We start from the raw sequence: 20,179 nt of genomic DNA on the forward strand, positions 1-20,179 counted from the left end.
ATGTGTTATACATTTTTTTGTGAAGTTTTACAGTGTGATTCAAACTAATATTCTTGTGCTGAACCACTTTTTTTTTTTTCTTAAAGGGACATTAAACACTTTGAGATGGTAATATAAAATGATAAATTGTATATAATAAAAAAAACTCTGCAATATACTTTCATTATTTATTTTGTCCTCTTTGCCTGTAATTCCATTCTGAAATTGTGAGCTTTTCAGTTCCTGTTAGAAATGGAAGTGCAGAACACTGTTAAATCCAGCACAACCATTGGCTGGACACTCTAATGACCTATTTATAACTGACTCTAATTGGCCACAGCAGAGAAGGTAACACAAGTTACAACATGGCAGCTCCCAGTGTTTTATAGACACTAAAACTTTACACTTATTTTGTCACTTTTTAAACAACTAATGAAACTTTAAAAAATACATCTACATCTTAGTCATGGACTAATATTTTCTTTGAATGCATCATTCTATCTAGCATGTATTTAGTGTTTAATGTCCCTTTAATAGTGCTAAATATAAAATACTGCAAAACACATTTTAGATAATTCTATCAGCTATAGTATCCCTATTGTTGAGAGAAGAAACTCACACAACGGTCTTGTTATTTTCTGGTCAGCATTTTGAGATCTACTGGCAGGTACCAATTTCGGTTTAGGGACACCATGCCTAGGTCATTGCAGGAAGACATTTGTATCGGACCCTAAGTGGTCACAGCAAAGATATCCATACTCAAGAGATATTCAAAAGATGTGAATTCCAGGACTACACTTAAATAGTATCACCTTTCAAATGGTCCTAACACAATAAGTCCCTTTATTAACAAGTAGGCAAGCAAATGTTCCCAGGTGTCATTTGCTGCACAAGTATCATTACACAGGAGTTTCCTTGTGGATCAATGCCCTGTGCTCTAAAGCAACCAATTGTGCAATAGCAGAGCTTGCCAATCATCCCTGATGGATCAATCCAGGATATTTTAATTACATACCAATGTTAAAGAGACACTAAACACTAAATACATTTCATGCACCTCCCTTTAATCATGGGTGCTGCTATTATGGAACCTAAGATACACTGCAGGTATCTGAAGGAGAGTTTCTGCACATTTGCAAACAGGTCAGCATTGGAATGTAGAGAAATATAGATTTTAACATGGTCGTCATTCATGACTAGAGTGTGGCGGGAATCAACCTTAACAGTATGCTTACAAAATATATTTAGTGTTTCATCTCCCTTTAGGAAGCAATGGTTTGCAAGGTATTTGCACTGAGAGGGCTGCAAAACGTCATCTACAGCTTGATAAATAGAGCCCAATGATATAGGTTTTGGGTAGTATGATAGGACATCAGATTTTTTTTTCCCCTAAAACTGTGACCAAAGCACATTTTCAAACCTGTTTGTAAGCTAAACTTCTTGCGTATCAAGGTAATAGACAAAAGTTCATGTAATTATAAATTCTTATAGCCTCTCCCTACTGCTGTTATTTTTAAGTTTCTCTGTTAATAACGGGGAACCACAATATCAGCCCAATACACAGCAATTCATCTTCCAAATAAATAAGATACAATACTTCCAAGAGAGTTATTATTTCCAGTTGGAAAACTCTGACCTAGAAAGACCAGCCCTAGGAAAAAAATAAAAATAAAAAGGAACATAATTTCCCCTGAAATAAAGCAACTAACAGTTTCTTTCATGTAATTAGCAAGAGTCCATGAGCTAGTGACGTATGGGATATACATTCCTACCAGGAGAGGCAAAGTTTCCCAAACCTCAAAATGCCTATAAATACACCCCTCACCACACCCACAATTCAGTTTTTACAAACTTTGCCTCCGATGGAGGTGGTGAAGTAAGTTTGTGCTAGATTCTACGTTGATATGCGCTCCGCAGCAAGTTGGAGCCCGGTTTTCCTCTCAGCGTGCAGTGAATGTCAGAGGGATGTGAGGAGAGTATTGCCTATTTGAATGCAGTGATCTCCTTCTACGGGGTCTATTTCATAGGTTCTCTGTTATCGGTCGTAGAGATTCATCTCTTACCTCCCTTTTCAGATCGACGATATACTCTTATATATACCATTACCTCTGCTGATTCTCGTTTCAGTACTGGTTTGGCTATCTGCTATATGTAGATGAGTGTCCTGGGGTAAGTAAGTCTTATTTTCTGTGACACTCCAAGCTATGGTTGGGCACTTTGTTTATAAAGTTCTAAATATATGTATTCAAACATTTATTTGCCTTGACTCAGAATGTTCAACTTTCCTTATTTTCAGACAGTCAGTTTCATATTTGGGATAATGCATTTTAATTTAACATTTTTCTTACCTTAAAATTTGACTTTTTCCCTGTGGGCTGTTAGGCTCGCGGGGGCTGAAAATGCTTCATTTTATTGCGTCATTCTTGGCGCGGACTTTTTTGGCGCAAAAATTCTATTTCCGTTTCCGGCGTCATACGTGTCGCCGGAAGTTGCGTCATTTTTTGACATTATTTTGTGCCAAAAATATCGGCGTTCCGGATGTGGCGTCATTTTTGGCGCCAAAAAGCATTTAGGCGCCAAATAATGTGGGCGTCTTATTTGGCGCGAAAAAATATGGGCGTCGCTTTTGTCTCCACATTATTTAAGTCTCATTTTTTATTGCTTCTGGTTGCTAGAAGCTTGTTCTTTGGCATTTTTTCCCATTCCTGAAACTGTCATTTAAGGAATTTGATCAATTTTGCTTTATATATATGTTGTTTTTTCTCTTACATATTGCAAGATGTCTCACGTTGCATCTGAGTCAGAAGATACTACAGGAAAATCGCTGTCAAGTGCTGAATCTACCAAAGCTAAGTGTATCTGCTGTAAACTTTTGGTAGCTATTCCTCCAGCTGTTGTTTGTATTGATTGTCATGACAAACTTGTTAAAGCAGATAATATTTCCTTTAGTAAAGTACCATTGCCTGTTGCAGTTCCTTCAACATCTAAGGTGCAGAATGTTCCTGATAATATAAGAGATTTTGTTTCTGAATCCATAAAGAAGGCTATGTCTGTTATTTCTCCTTCTAGTAAACGTAAAAAATCTTTTAAAACTTCTCTCCCTACAGATGAATTTTTAAATGAACATCATCATTCTGATTCTGATGATTCCTCTGGTTCAGAGGATTCTGTCTCAGAGGTTGATGCTGATAAATCTTCATATTTATTTAAAATGGAATTTATTCGTTCTTTACTTAAAGAAGTACTAATTGCTTTAGAAATAGAGGATTCTGGTCCTCTTGATACTAATTCTAAACGTTTAGATAAGGTATTTAAAGCTCCTGTGGTTATTCCAGAAGTTTTTCCTGTTCCTAATGCTATTTCTGCAGTAATTTCCAAAGAATGGGATAATTTGGGTAATTCATTTACTCCTTCTAAACGTTTTAAGCAATTATATCCTGTGCCGTCTGACAGATTAGAATTTTGGGACAAGATCCCTAAAGTTGATGGGGCTATTTCTACCCTTGCTAAACGTACTACTATTCCTACGTCAGATGGTACTTTGTTTAAGGATCCTCTAGATAGGAAAATTGAATCCTTTCTAAGAAAAGCTTATCTGTGTTCAGGTAATCTTCTTAGACCTGCTATATCTTTGGCTGATGTTGCTGCAGCTTCAACTTTTTGGTTGGAAACTTTAGCGCAACAAGTAACACATCGTGATTCTCATGATATTATTATTCTTCTTCAGCATGCTAATAATTTTATCTGTGATGCCATTTTTGATATTATCAGAGTTGATGTCAGGTTTATGTCTCTAGCTATTTTAGCTAGAAGAGCTTTATGGCTTAAAACTTGGAATGCTGATATGGCTTCTAAATCAACTTTACTTTCCATTTCTTTCCAGGGTAACAATTATTTGGTTCTCAGTTGGATTCCATTATTTCAACTGTTACTGGTGGGAAAGGGACTTTTTTACCACAGGATAAAAAATCTAAAGGTAAAAACAGGGCTAATAATCGTTTTCGTTCCTTTCGTTTCAACAAAGAACAAAAGCCTGATCCTTCATTCTCAGGAGCAGTTTCAGTTTGGAGACCATCTCCAGTCTGGAATAAATCCAAGCCAGCTAGAAAGGCAAAGCCTGCTTCTAAGTCCACATGAAGGTGCAGCCCTCATTCCAGCTCAGCTGGTAGGGGGCAGGTTACGTTTTTTCAAGGAAATTTGGATCAATTCTGTTCACAATCTTTGGATTCAGAGCATTGTTTCAGAAGGGTACAGAATTGGTTTCAAGTTGAGACCTCCTGCAAAGAGATTTTTTCTTTCCCGTGTCCCAGTAAAAGCTCAAGCATTTCTGAAATATGTTTCAGATCTAGAGTTGACTGGAGTAATTATGCCAGTTCCAGTTCCGGAACAGGGGATGGGGTTTTATTCAAATCTCTTCATTGTACCAAAGAAAGAGAATTCTTTCAGACCAGTTCTGGATCTAAAAATATTGAATCATTATGTAAGGATACCAACATTCAAGATGGTAACTGTAAGGACTATCTTACCTTTTGTTCAGCAAGGGAATTATATGTCCACAATAGATTTACAGGATGCATATCTGCATATTCCGATTCATCCAGATCATTATCAGTTCCTGAGATTCTCGTTTCTGGCGACTTGTGTTGTTTCTTCAAGATCATGGTTGGAGGATCAATTTACCAAAAAGTTCTTTGATTCCTCAGACAAGGGTAACCTTTCTGGGTTTCCAGATGGATTCAGTGTCCATGACTCTGTCTTTAACAGACAAGAGACGTCTAAAGTTGATTGCAGCTTGTCGAAACCTTCAGTCACAATCATTCCCTTCGGTAGCCTTATGCATGGAAATTCTAGGTCTTATGACTGCTGCATCGGACGCGATCCCCTTTGCTCGTTTTCACATGCGACCTCTTCAGCTCTGTATGCTGAAGCAATGGTGCAAGGATTACACGAAGATATCTCAATTAATATCTTTAAAACCGATTGTTCGACACTCTCTAACATGGTGGACAGATCACCATCGTTTAATTCAGGGGGCTTCTTTTGTGCTTCCGACTTGGACTGTAATTTCAACAGATGCAAGTCTCACAGGTTGGGGAGCTGTGTGGGGATCTCTGACGGCACAATGAGTTTGGGAATCTCAGGAGGTGAGATTACCGATCAATATTTTGGAACTCCGTGCAATTTTCAGAGCTCTTCAGTTTTGGCCTCTTCTGAAGAGAGAATCGTTCATTTGTTTTCAGACAGACAATGTCACAACTGTGGCATACATCAATCATCAAGGAGGGACTCACAGTCCTCTGGCTATGAAAGAAGTATCTCGAATTTTGGTTTGGGCGGAATCCAGCTCCTGTCTAATCTCTGCGGTTCATATCCCAGGTGTAGACAATTGGGAAGTGGATTATCTCAGTCGCCAAACGTTGCATCCGGGCGAATGGTCTCTTCACCCAGAGGTATTTCTTCAGATTGTTCAAATGTGGGAACTTCCAGAAATAGATCTGATGGCGTCCCATCTAAACAAGAAACTTCCCAGGTATCTGTCCAGATCCCGGGATCCTCAGGCGGAGGCAGTGGATGCATTATCACTTCCTTGGAAATATCATCCTGCCTATATCTTTCCGCCTCTAGTTCTTCTTCCAAGAGTAATCTCCAAGATTCTGAAGGAATGCTCGTTTGTTCTGCTGGTAGCTCCGGCATGACCTCACAGGTTTTGGTATGCGGATCTTGTCCGGATGGCCTCTTGCCAACCGTGGACTCTTCCGTTAAGACCAGACCTTCTGTCACAAGGTCCTTTTTTCCATCAGGATCTGAAATCCTTAAACTTAAAGGTATGGAGATTGAACGCTTGATTCTTGGTCAAAGAGGTTTCTCTGACTCTGTGATTAATACTATGTTACAGGCTCGTAAATCTGTATCTCGAGAGATATATTATAGAGTCTGGAAGACTTATATTTCTTGGTGTCTTTCTCATCATTTTTCCTGGCGTTCTTTTAGAATACCGAGAATTTTACAGTTTCTTCAGGATGGTTTAGATAAGGGTTTGTCCGCAAGTTCTTTGAAAGGACAAATCTCTGCTCTTTCTGTTCTTTTTCACAGAAAGATTGCTATTCTTCCTGATATTCATTGTTTTGTACAAGCTTTGGTTCGTATAAAACCTGTCATTAAGTCAATTTCTCCTCCTTGGAGTTTGAATTTTGTTCTGGGAGCTCTTCAAGCTCCTCCGTTTGAACCTATGCATTCATTGGACATTAAATTGCTTTCTTGGAAAGTTTTGTTCCTTTTGGCCATCTCTTCTGCCAGAAGAGTTTCTGAATTATCTGCTCTTTCTTGTGAGTCTCCTTTTCTGATTTTTCATCAGGATAAGGCGGTGTTGCGAACTTCTTTTGAATTTTTACCTAAAGTTGTGAATTCCAACAACATTAGTAGAGAAATTGTGGTTCCTTCATTATGTCCTAATCCTAAGAATTCTAAGGAGAAATCGTTGCATTCTTTGGATGTTGTTAGAGCTTTGAAATATTATGTTGAAGCTACGAAATCTTTTCGTAAGACTTCTAGTCTATTTGTTATCTTTTCCGGTTCTAGAAAAGGCCAGAAAGCTTCTGCCATTTCTTTGGCATCTTGGTTGAAATCTTTAATTCATCTTGCTTATGTTGAGTCGGGTAAAACTCCGCCTCAGAGAATTACAGCTCATTCTACTAGGTCAGTTTCTACTTCCTGGGCGTTTAGGAATGAAGCTTCGGTTGACCAGATCTGCAAAGCAGCAACTTGGTCCTCTTTGCATACTTTTACTAAATTCTACCATTTTGATGTATTTTCTTCTTCTGAAGCAGTTTTTGGTAGAAAAGTACTTCAGGCAGCGGTTTCAGTTTGAATCTTCTGCTTATGTTTTTCGTTAAACTTTATTTTGGGTGTGGATTATTTTCAGCAGGAATTGGCTGTCTTTATTTTATCCCTCCCTCTCTAGTGACTCTTGTGTGGAAAGATCCACATCTTGGGTAGTCATTATCCCATACGTCACTAGCTCATGGTCTCTTGCTAATTACATGAAAGAAAACATAATTTATGTAAGAACTTACCTGATAAATTCATTTCTTTCATATTAGCAAGAGTCCATGAGGCCCGCCCTTTTTTGTGGTGGTTATGATTTTGTATAAAGCACAATTATTCCAATTCCTTATTTTATATGCTTTCGCACTTTTTTATCACCCCACTTCTTGGCTATTCGTTAAACTGAATTGTGGGTGTGGTGAGGGGTGTATTTATAGGCATTTTGAGGTTTGGGAAACTTTGCCCCTCCTGGTAGGAATGTATATCCCATACGTCACTAGCTCATGGACTCTTGCTAATATGAAAGAAATTAATTTATCAGGTAAGTTCTTACATAAATTATGTTATTTAAGTAAACCACACAGAGTCATTTAGGTTTTTTTAAAAAATAAAAATAAAATAGTTCAATAAACTAAGGTAAACATCATGCACAAATATTGGACATGGTTTACTCATAGGAATGCTTCCCCTTGGTGTGTTTGTGTGTGTGTGTGTCTGCCTTGGTATGGTGCGTGTGTGTCTGTGTCTGCCTTGGTATGGTGTGTGTGTGTGCGTCTGTGTCTGCCTTGGTTTGGTGTGTTAGTGTGTGTGTCTACCTTGGTATGGTGTGTGTGTCTGCCTTGGTATGGTGTGTGTTTGTGTGTGTCTGTGTCTGCCTTGGTATGGTGTATTTGTGTGTGTGTGTGTGTGTATGTGTCCGTCTTGGTATGGTGTGTTTGTGTGTGTGTCTACCTTGGTATGGTGTGTGTGTGTGTCTGCCTTGGTATGGTGTATTTGTGTGTGTGTCTGTGTCTGCCTTGGTATGGTGTGTTTGTGTGTGTGTCTGTGTCTGCCTTGGTATGGTGTGTTTGTGTGTGTGTCTGCCTTGGTATGGTGTGTGTGTGTCTGCCTTGGTATGGTGTGTGTGTCTGCCTTGGTATGGTGTTTGTGTGTGTGTGTGTCTGTGTTTGCCTTGGTATTTTGTATTTGTGTGTGTGTGTCTGTGTCTGCCTTGGTATGGTGTGTTTATGTGTGTGTCTGTATCTGCCTTGTTATGGTGTGTTTGTCTACGTCTGCCTTGGTATGGTGTGTTTGTGTGTGTGTGTGTGTCTGCCTTGGTATGGTGTGTTTGTGTGTGTCTGTGTCTGCCTTGGTATGGTGTGTTTGTGTGTGTGTCTGTTACTGCCTTGGTATGGTGTGTTATAATGTAATGAAAAACACAACTAAAATTTTTAAATAATATGAGATAGTATTGATCACAATACCCTCAATCTTGAATATCAAGATGTTAAAAGAATTAAAGGTTCATCCATATCAGATAAAGACACACACACACATATCAAAAGAGGTATTTATTACTGCTGGATCATCTTCAGATTGATTGCCTGCAAGCTACAAACCAATATGGAGCCATCCCGACTGTAATTTACTGGAGAGTTTCTTTTTCTGGGAAGTAGAATGCACTGGAGGAGGGGGCTGTACTTTAAGCATTTTCAAAATATGAAGGCAACATTTTGGCAGGTAGGTACATTTGCCTCTTATAAACCCTTAATTGTTTCAAGGACTTTTATATATCTTTAAAAGGAACATAGAATAATAAAATGCTCTGACTATCTATCCAGCCAGGATTATATCGGCTGGTGAAATGTAAGATGGCAAAACAACATTTTTGTGCAATACCAACCAATGCTCTGAATCAGTCACATGAGAGCAGGGGTTGTCAATTACCCTGGTAAGATTAGTCCAGGGGAGGGGTGAAATGCCACCCCTGAAGTGGCTAAAAGGTCAAGAAGTTGTGGTCTTAAGACCATTACTTCTTAAATTGCATTTTGCAGGCTCATATTCTGCACCTCAATGGCTCAGAAGCTGCATTTGCAAATTCAAAAATAAGCCCCTTGAATTCAGCTCCAGAGCAGCAATTCATTACTAGCATCTAGCTGAATTCATCTGATGAGCCACTGACAAGAGGCATATACATGTAGCTACCAATCACCAGCTAGCTCCCAGTAGTGCTTTACTGATCCAAAGTCTACCTAGACAGTAGACTATATACTACTTTTTTATTCCTTATTGCCAAAAAGGGATAGTAAACAGTACTCCTTTAGCAAAAACAAGTACTTGTAAATAATAACATTTTGTTGCTTTGCAGTCCGAAATAAAGACAGACACAGTTTTTTTTATATCCAGTTGTAATTACTCAGTGCAACTTATAACATCAAAGTGAAATATATAACACCAAAATGTCAGACAAAAATAAAGACAATTCAAAAACAGAATCACTGAGTTGCAAAAAGGATCACCCCCTCCTAGAATTACTTGTAAACTCAATCAGCTGTAGCTAATCACCTTCTCAACGGCACACACAAAGCCATTTAACCTTCAACTGTGATCAGCTGTGGGCATATTGATTAGCTACAGCATGAAAAGAGCTTTCCTGGAGCATCTCAGTCTCTGGTAGTGCAACTGAAGCAAACAATCAACTATGGGTGGCAAGGCACTGTCAAAAGATCTCCGGGATAATCTTGTGGCCAGGCACAAGTCAGGAGATGGATACAAGAAAATATCAAAGGCTTTATCAATGCCTAGAAGCACAGTAAATTGTATTATTAAGTGGAAGGTATTTGGTAAAACACAGACCCTCTCTGGATCAGGACGTCGCTCCAAACTGGATGAAAGAGCCAGGAGGAAACTTGTACCAAGAGGCCCACAGCAACTCTGAAGTTGTTGCAGGAATTTATGACAAAAAGTGGTCATTGTGTGCATGTGACAACAATATCATGAATTCTCCACAAATGTGACTTGTATAGGAGGGTTGCAAGAAAAAAAACACTCCACAACAAAGGACACATGCAGTCACGACTGAGCTTTGCTATAACACACCTAGGAGATTCTGAGGCCACACAGAAAACATTTTTATGGTCAGATGAGACTAAAATTGAATTATTTGGCCTTAACACCAGACAGAGAGGCCGAATTATCAAATGTCTGTCGGACCTGATCCAACAGTGCGGATCAGGTCTGACAGACATTGCTGAATGCAGAGAGCAATACAATCTCCATATTCAGCATTGCACCAGCAGGGAGGTGTCAATCAAACCGATCATACTCAATTGGGTTGAATTGTGGCGATTCCTGCCCGCCTCATCAGAGCAGGCGGACAGGGTTATGGAGCAGCGGTCTTTAGACTGCTGCTTCATAACTGCTGTTTCTGGCGAGTCTGAAGACTCGCCAGAATCACAGGCCCTCAAGCTCCGATCGGAGCTTGATAAATGGGCCTTAATATGTCTGGAGGAAATCCAATACAGCTCACTATCCAAATAACACTATACCTACAGTAAAGCATGGATGTAGTAATATCCTGTTATGGGAGTGTTTCTCAGGCACTGGAGTACTCAGGATAGAAGGAATAATGAATGAGGCAAAATACTGTTAAAATCTTGAGGAAAATCTGCTGCCCTCTGCCAGGAAGTTGTCAATGGGAAGGTTTACCTTCCAACATGACAATGACCCAAAGCACACAGCAAAAATGACCACACAGTGGTTGAAGGAGAAAAAAGGTGAATGTCCTTGCATGGCCTAGTCGGAGCCCAGACTTAAACCCCATTGAATATCTGTGACATGACTTGAAGACTGCAGTCCACAAACGGTCACCATGAATTGTAACGGGACTGGAGCAGTTCTCCAAAGAAGAGTGGGCAAATATAGTCTAGATGTGCAAAGTTAGTAGAGACATATCCCAACAGACTAAAGGCTATAATTAAAGCAAAAGGTGGTTCATGCCTGACATGTTGGTGTTATATCTTTCACTTGGATGTTATAAGTTGCACTGAGTAATTACAACTGGATAAACAAAAACTGTCTCTGTCTTTATTTCAGGCTGCAAAGTAATAAAATGTGATTATTTTCAAGGGGTGATTCTTTTCAATACCCACTGTATATAATTACAATTTAATATTAAAGAAATTGTAAACAGAATAATAACATATTTTTGATGTGCCGGATAGACGCCACACCCACATCTTAGCTGATTGGTGCCCACGTACGAGAAACACCAAGCATTAATGAAAACAGCATTGGTGCATTTAAAAGTGAAACATAAACATTTTTGCAATATACTTTCATCAACAAAAATTCTTTTAGTAAAAATAAATACTGTTTTTCTCTGGTATACACACATATCCTGCGAGGGCCTGTGCATCAGTATTTAAACCTTATGCTTATTCAGAGAGCTGGTGGTGGTGTGTATTGCTCCGAAGACTTAATTTGTGTCATACAAGCCACTCTTGACTCTCTGAGAAGGTGCAGTGTATGAATACTAGTGCACGGGCCTTCACATGATATGTGCGTATGCTACTGAAAAACAGCAATATGTTTTACTAGAAGCATTTTTTTCTAATGCTTATATTTCACATTGAAATGCACCCATGTACGCTTCATTCTTGACGTATCCCTTTTAGGGCTCTATTTAACAAGCAGAGATAGCTGCTTCTGAGCCCCAGCATTTCAGTCTTACTCACAGTGAGCCTGAAACGCAAGTTAAGTAGCAGCTGTCCTAAAGGGACATGAAACTCAAACTTTTTCTTTCATGATTCAGATTGAACATACAATTTTAAACAACTTTCCATTATACTTTTGTTATCAATTTTGCTTCATTCTCTTGGTATCTTTTATTGAAGGAGAAGCAATGCACTACTGGGAGCGAGCTGAAAACATTGGTAAGCCAATGATAATAGGTATATATGTGCAGCCACCAATCAGTAGCTAGTTCTTAGCTCCTGTGCCTACCAAGGCATGCTTTCCAACAAAGGATACCAAGAGAATGAAGCAAATTTGATAATAGAAGTAAATTGGGAAGTTGTTTAAAATTCTTTGCTCTATCTGAACCATGAAATAAATTTTTGGGGTTACATGTCCCTTTAACTAATCTGTGACACTTTGGGTGGTGGATAGCTATCATCTTGATCCTATAAGATTGAGATGATTGACAGCCCCTTCTTGCGTGTGAATGGCCACGCTCAAACAGGGGGCGGCATTGCAAAATCAGCAAATTGTGCAATGTTAACGGCGGGCAGCGCATTGAAGCCTGCTTGCCGCAAGGCTGGGAAGATGAGGTTCAAGACCTGACGAACCTAGTCCCAATGAACTGTGAAGGGAGTCCTAAGGCTGAGAATATTGTTTTTGAGGTATTAGTACAGATTTATCAAAGGACCAATGCCCCCATTGGTTTCAGGCTCCATTATTTGAAATTGCTACTGATATTTATGAAGCAGAAGTATAAACCATTGCTTCCTAAACTCTCTCCTTCACCATTTAAGTAGATTGTGATAAATTTTAATTGACCAAAAAAATGCTAATAAGCTTTCAATAATTTACATCTGAAGAAGAGACCTATGAGGTCTTGAAAGTTTATGGAATGAAAAAGAAAAAAATAATAATGATTTTGTTGGTCCATTAAAAGGTGTCAGAATCTACTAATAAACATTCTGAACAATGAAAAATCTGTCCCATTGTAAGACTATATCACCAATGACATTAAATGGTCATTGCTCATCACAGTGTGCTAGATTGCTGTCAAAGGAGTGAGATCTCATCACACATGAAAACACTAGCATTAATTACAATGCCATTAGTCACCTGTCTTGAGATGGTTGACCAGCAACACTGTAGATCAAATATGTAATGAAGGGGAAAATCTTGTTAAATCTGAATTCCTCATTCTGACAGTACTGTTGGTATGGTTGACATTATGAAGACTTCACAGACATACTTAATAATGACATCACCACTTGAAAAAGTACAGTTGATTGAATTTGGTGAACATGACCTATATGATGTGTAGATAATTTATGGAAACTGTACAAGTGACAAGACCTTAATAATAATCGGAGCCAGTAAAGTGGACAATATCTGAGCCAGTAAAGTGGACAATATCTATGTAATAAAAGCCAGCCAATTTCCAAGGCTTAAAATCCAAGGGGAGAGACTACCACCTACACCAGGGGTGTCCAAACTTTGCTCTCCAGAGGTTTTGGAACTACATTTCCGATGATGCTCAGCCAGCATTTTATCTAGCTGAGCATCATGGGAAATGTAGTTCCAAAACCTCTGGAGAGCAAAGTTTGGACACCCCTGACCTACACAGTCACTATATCCCAATGGCAATAACACAGGGGTACTCAAAGTACTAATACAAGTTATTTATCCACTATCAGTATATTTGTGTCTACATTCAAACCTCTAGACACATAGTTTTGATATAACCATAGAAGGAGATTACTCGGCTACCCACCAATAAATCATAGTGAACAGGAAACACACCATTATATAATCTAGTTATATGGAACACACTATTATATAACTATCAGGAGAACAGATTTATTTTACCTACAGGGAACTGATAGATCTAAGAGGAACAATAATATTACCCACAATAGACTTATACAGGTATACATGCCGACAACCTTGTCGATAGAGATAGTACATAGGAGACTACTATTGTTTTATGCTGATTGAATTGGTGTGATACACAGAGCACAATAAGGCATTAATATCTATTAGTGTTCACCCTATTCAGCAATAAGTAAACATAGCTGACTTAGAGGATTTTAATATTATATGTGTTGCATGTAATGTGTGTACAGTTTTTAAGCAAGTTTAATAAAAGTTATATTTTAAGCAAGTTCTCATACCCAGTACTACCCACAAGTCTGGGCGTAGAGTGCTATAGGTGCATACTGTCCTGTGGCAAGTTTCTATACTTCCACAATTTCTTGTTTGAATTTCAATTTATGCACAGCACCAACCCACTTATAAGACTCCCATTGTACAAGTGTCAATATAGACACTGGGAAGAATAATTATAGTGGGGATCGCCTAAATAGTGCCATTGTTTAATTTGTCTCTTGACACTTTTATTATTAGTTGCGATGTGGGGGAATGGCGGATTAGGGGTTTTGACGTGTCGGGTTCTTTTTTGGGAGGCGGGTTAGACTTTTACAGGCAATTTAAACTATTTTTGTTTTTTACTTAGGCGTAAGTCATCGGTGACGCCAGATATCTGTATTTCTGCACATTTCTGTACCTCGCCGGTTTATCCGACTTACGGCAGTATCTGATCTGCCGCCGCCATATATGTGATTCACCCGATGTGCAAGGTGAATTTACGGGCAACACAGGTTTCAGCACCGCATATGTTATCTCACCCTACGAATGGAATGGAGAGCACATTCTCGCTGCCTTACCCTATTTCTTACTGCTGCATGATGGGGGTGCATCATACCAATTATAAAACAATGTTTGCTCAAATCAACTTTATTATCTCCAGAATACACAGGATTTATATTGCATTAATTTAAACATGGAATAATAATATATGGCTTTAATTGTAATTAACATATACCTGCTAATTTTACAGACAACTCATAATACTCAGAACTGCAATATCAATGCCTCAGTTCCAGGAACACAACAAGAACCTAATGGCTCTTAGCAGAAAAAAAGATCCATATCTTGACAGTTATAGACACATCATATAATTGTAAAATAGTCTAGTATATGATGGTTTATTGATTAAAGAATTATATTAACTTCCTGTACAGTCCTGTTTCAAGCAACCATAATGTGCTAATGAATTATTGTAATAACAATATACAAAAGTTATATATTCATATAATTGTATCAATACAATCCTATACTTACTTCAAATTGCATTTATTAGTACAGGTATCATGGAAACATTAAAAGATGCAATCTAGCTTTTTTTAATCACCCTGCAAAAAGGAAACCTTGTCACATTTAAAAAACGTTTTTATTTTTTAGGACATTTTTTATTTTCTAAAGAAAGAATGAATTAGTTAATTATTTTAATAGCAGAATAAACCCCCAAAAAGCATAGATTAAAAGTTTTCCAATGGTTTTTAGTGCAAGAAATAGCTTATTATTTTCTATACAACTTGCTTTGCTAGTACTTTACAAACATATTTTATACATTGTTTCATTCTGTAAAAGTCAATAATACATGTTGCTGCCGGCTACATATAAACTATATTTATCTAATTAGAAAGAAGAAAACTTTCACAAACGTGTCATATTGAAATCAGAGAGCCGTTTTTTCTGACTTCTAGACATTTCTGCAGACTTTGGATGTAATTCACTGCAGTTACCTAAAGCTAATGAGATCATCATGTACCCTTTTCAGCAGTTAGTATTTCCTTTTCAGAAGTACAGGGATCCAGTGGTGAATCATGGTGTCTAGCTAAACTTTCAGAACTTTTCCCCCTGAGATGCAAAATGAGTGTGAATAAAATGCTGGCACCGTTCTGCTAAGGAACAAATATAGTTTAACAAAGAAAAACAAATGCATCCTGAGTTGATCTATTTTTTTTTTAGGCTGTGTATTTTGACCCAGCTGACACCTATTGACATCTTTTGTTTCGCTTGGTTCCACTTCATGCTGCTAATCCCAAAATGATTTCCTCTCAAATGAAACGCAAAGATCAGGTATACAGCAAAACCAACAAACTGATATTTAGTACAATGCTTTTATTCTACAAATTAAGCATATTAGTGTGATTTTCTTTTAAATGTAACTATACTTATTTTTAATTTGTTCCATTTAACTTAATAGTATTTGAAATATTTGAAAAATGAATGTCACTGTATTTAATAAGCTAACTTTGCTTTCTGCCAGATTAGCAAAAACATTATTATAATCAATCAATACAGTGTTGGGAGCTTTCCTAACAAGCCAATAAGCAATTGAGACCTGTGTATCACTTTGTAAACACAGTTACTAGACAGTAAGTTTACATTTCTTGTGTTTGTTTTTTTAAAATAAATGTATTTTTAATATTTTCTGTTGTTCTTTCACCTGTATTATGTATGTTTGAGTAAAAAAAAAAAATCTCTTTAAATGCAACAAGACACGAATTATGAAGTAGATAAGAATAATTCCGACCCTGTGTACAAAATAATATGTACTTACCTCCCAGTGATAAACTGACTCCTTGATGGTGAGCAGATTGGCTGCACATAATAATTCTCTAGTTTAACCCCTTCTGAAGCAAGTTTGTCCAATGTTGGGGTCCTGATCTCAGAGCCATGGTACCCAATGTCTCTATATCCCTGATCATCAGCTAATATGAAAATAATATGAGGTTGCTGCCCCACGTCTCTTTCAGGATGATCTTCTAGCCTGTCCTCTTTTTCTATGCTGGAGTTTTCAAGGTCCCAGGATAGGTATCTGTAGGTCACAAGGCTAACCATGGAAAATGCTGCCAGGACTCCTATTCCCAGCATCTTTACACCACAAATCCCCTTTAAATTTTCAGTCAGCTCCATTCACACCAAGCAGAGCTACAACATCAATGGTCAGCCATGTGCAGAGGGCAGATTCAGCCTTGTGGTCTGTACACTGACCATCTAGTTTGGAGCATCTCCGCCCCTTCCCAAACGTGATGGGATTTAGGTGAGTCACTTAGCCAGTTTGCCTGCACTGAGAGCGGGATAGCTGTTTCTTTTGTCTTGCAAAGTATTGTTCCTGTACAGTCCTGTTCCAAGGACCATAAATTCCGCAGAGATCTCAGTGTGAAAGCAGAAACATAGCAAGACAAGAAAGGCTGCTCCTACTCTGCTACAATTTCCAGCTGTACAGCCCCCAGAAACAAATGAACTCAGAGCATCTGTGTATTTTTGGCAGTGCCCCCAGTGCAGTCACACGTGTAAACTGTCCCCCTTTTTAACATGTCCATCCCGTGCTTTTCCCCAGCCATTAATCAGAGGACCAAGGGTGGGGATATCTGTAACTCTTTTGATGCTGCCCACCTCTCAGGCAATGCATGCAGACTCCCCTTCATCTGACAATTATAATAATAAATATAAGCCAAAGAGGATAGATAGTCTGTTTTCCATCAGCAGATTGCTTAGATAGTATACAGTGTGCCAAGCAGACAGTAAACTGCCGAATCAGGGGTAACAGAAGACTGTGCCTCCTCCTGCTAAAGAACTAGTTGTAAAACTAGCAGTGAGTGTCAAAAGTAAACCTCTTATTTAGGTTCTGCCTTCTCTTTCCTCCTAGCTGCTGAGTGATTGAGTTATAAGTAGAGCTGACTTCCCTGCCTGCCCCTCACTGAGGTGAGACTGTGCCTTTTCTCTCTCTATATTTATAAAACACACAGAGGAGGGAGGAAAACGTCTTTATTGCTAGATGATTTTAGATTGCAGATAATTCATATTTCCTGCTTTATTGAAAACAATAAGTGTCTAAGACTAAATGAGCTACTCTTTCTTCTTTCTAATTTTCACTTCTCATCAAGACCTGTTTATCATACTTATATATTTTTTTCTATATTATTTTTCTTTTGCTAAATATTACTCACAGAATGTTTGCTTACATTCTGTTATGAAAAAAAAAAGATCAGATCCTTTAAATCCCCAACTGCTATATTACTGGAGCAGCTGGTATGTGTCCTAATTGATATAAAACTAGGAAAGCAGCCCTCCTTAGGAATTCCATAGATAGGACTGACTGGTGGATTCCTTTTTTTTAACTCTTTACTTTCTAGTACTACATTGATTTTACCCTTTATATATAAAAATCACACGAAAATACAGGGAGTTATAATTTTACATCCATATAAATGTCCATATCAAATACATAAATTCTAGTGTAAGCCCTGTCTATCTACATCCATATAAGTATCTCAAGTTTTTTAGAATTGTTTTTAGTGTATCTGATCATAAAGACAAACTGTTTAAGGTACATGCAACTAAAGCTTTATATCTGAGAAGCATTTCTCAACGAGTGATACAGCTTTGTTTTGTTTTTTCAATCTATAGTATATTTTTATTCTTTTTCTCTTTCTTCCAGAAATAAAGGACTGTCACCAGCTGTATGTAAAGTGTATTGCTCTTCAAATAGGGCCAATACATGAAAAAATAAAGGGAGAGGTCCTCTCATCTTGGCCTCGATCTAGGGTTGTCACCTCAGCCATGTTTTCCTGGACACTTACAAGTTACACATGCTACAGGGTGTGCAGGGAGAAATATGAATACTGCATATAGATAGTGCTGTCCAGAAACAGAATACATGTTCCTCCCTGCACACCCTGTAGCATGTGTAACTCATAAATGTCCAGGAAAACATGGCCGAGGTGACAACCCTACCTCAATCACATATTTGATGATGTGTGCAAAAACCAGAGTCGCCATTTTTTTCGCATATCGTGTAATCACAAACCCGGCACAGCACACAAGTTACACGTGTAGATTTTACACAGCATGCATAGTTTTTACTCCCGTGGACTTATATAGAACTGGCGTTGGCAGTCAGTATCACAAAGGCAGCGCATGAACTTACACGCGCAGAATGGATACATTTTACACCAGTTTCATGTTACCACACATAGGCAGACGCAGCAACCGTTGTGCACAGTAAAAAAACAGTGTAAGTCTCTGGAAGGCTCAACAAACACCTAACACATGCACACTCACAAACATTTCATGTTCGCATATAAAACATTTAACCTTTGCATGGCCAGTTAATTAATCAATGGCATGACTACAGGTATACAACCCAAAACGTTGCTGCTTATTGTACCCTTAAATTACCCCTAAATAAAGAAGACTTTTGAAGCAAGTGCTGTGGACACTATGTTTATCAGTTAATTAATCAAACCAATATCCGCCCTCTGCAAGTGTGTCAAACAGGGACCAACCAATCACAAACAAGCACTTAGTCTGTATTAAAAAAATATATGAGAAAAGAGAGGAGCAGGCACTGCATACACTGGATAATGGAAATACGTCCCAAAGTTTATTGGAAAACAAAATACAGTAAATACCAATCCAAAGACATAAGGGCAATCCTTCAAAGTGACTCCAAGACAGGTATGGTATGGACAATGGCAATGACCTGACGCGTTTCGCGCCCCCTACAGGCGCTTACTCATAGATAAATAAAGAAGACTTTTGAAGCAAGTGCTGTGGACACTATGTTTATCAGTTAATCAATCAAACCAGTATCCGCCCTCTGCAAGTGTGTCAAACAGGGACCAACCAATCACAAACAAGCACTTAGCCTGTATTAAAAAAATATTAAATGTCTCAGGTGTATGAAAATAAGTGTGGTGTATGTGTATGGATGCAATGCGTGCAATATGTTTTAAATATGTCTAAGTGTCCTTCTACTCTCTCTCTCTCTCTCTCTTTTTTTCTTTCTCTTTTTTTCTTTTTCTCTCTTTCTTTTTCTCTCTTTCTTTTTCTTTCTTTCTCTCTTTCTTTCTCTCTCTCTCTCTCTTTCTTTCTCTCTTTATATCTATATATATATATATATATATATATATCTATATATCTATATATCTATATATCTATATCTATATATATATATATATATATATATCTATATATATATATTTCTGCTTCTGGGCCCTGTGTTATAGCTCAATGAACAATCCAAACACAGGCAAAATATGGCGGTTGTGCATGGGTTTATATAGGGGTTTTGAATGGCGTTTTAATGTGTCGGTTTATTAATTGGTTTTGGTTTGATTTTTTTACATGTGAAGTCAACACAAACACTCTTACTCTTTGATCTCCAATTAATGCCTGTAAAGTTCTAGCTACGCCAGAAATGTGTAGTTGCGCACATTTCTGAATGTCGACAGTTTGGCCTACTTATGCCAGAATATCATATGGTGGCTGATTCACCTGATATGCAAGGTGAAATTACGTGCAACGTGGGTTTCAGCAGTTGCGCTGAAACTTACGCAAACCTATGTGATTGCGCCCCTTGTCTTAAAAATGGGGCCTTTTAACACCTCTTGAATTTTGTGTAAAATGTGTACATTGTCTCACATTCCCACAAATTCCTTAGAGGCCAAAAAAGAAAACCTGTAACTGCAAATATCATAAACCAAAACATAATTAAGTCCTCGAAGGACCCTCGGTGCACTACTGGTACAGAGCAATAAAGCATAGCCAGTCAGGGGCTATGTGCAAGTAGCCGCCAATCACTGGCTGTGCTCAGCTCAGAATTAGCTATGCATTGATACTCTGGAGTTGCTTTTAATAAAGGGAAGATTAAAGGGACATTAAACCCCACATTTTTCTTTCATGATTCAAACAGAACATACATTTTTAAACAACTTTCCAATTTACTTCTATTATCAAATTTGTTTCA

General features: G+C 38.1%; 1 protein-coding gene across 1 annotated transcript in view; it reads right to left on the reverse strand.

Moving 5' to 3' along the window:
* Positions 1-16,341, reverse strand: part of ARSJ (arylsulfatase family member J) — a 180,195-nt gene extending 163,854 nt beyond the window's left edge. The window contains exon 1 of the mRNA XM_053700191.1: positions 15,986-16,341. Within this exon, the coding sequence (XP_053556166.1) occupies positions 15,986-16,341 (356 nt within the window). The remainder of the gene's footprint in view (positions 1-15,985) is intronic.
* Positions 16,342-20,179: the final 3,838 nt, after the last annotated feature.

The sequence above is a fragment of the Bombina bombina genome, chromosome 2 (assembly GCF_027579735.1).
Source record: "Bombina bombina isolate aBomBom1 chromosome 2, aBomBom1.pri, whole genome shotgun sequence".
In the NCBI taxonomy this organism is placed as follows: domain Eukaryota; kingdom Metazoa; phylum Chordata; class Amphibia; order Anura; family Bombinatoridae; genus Bombina; species Bombina bombina.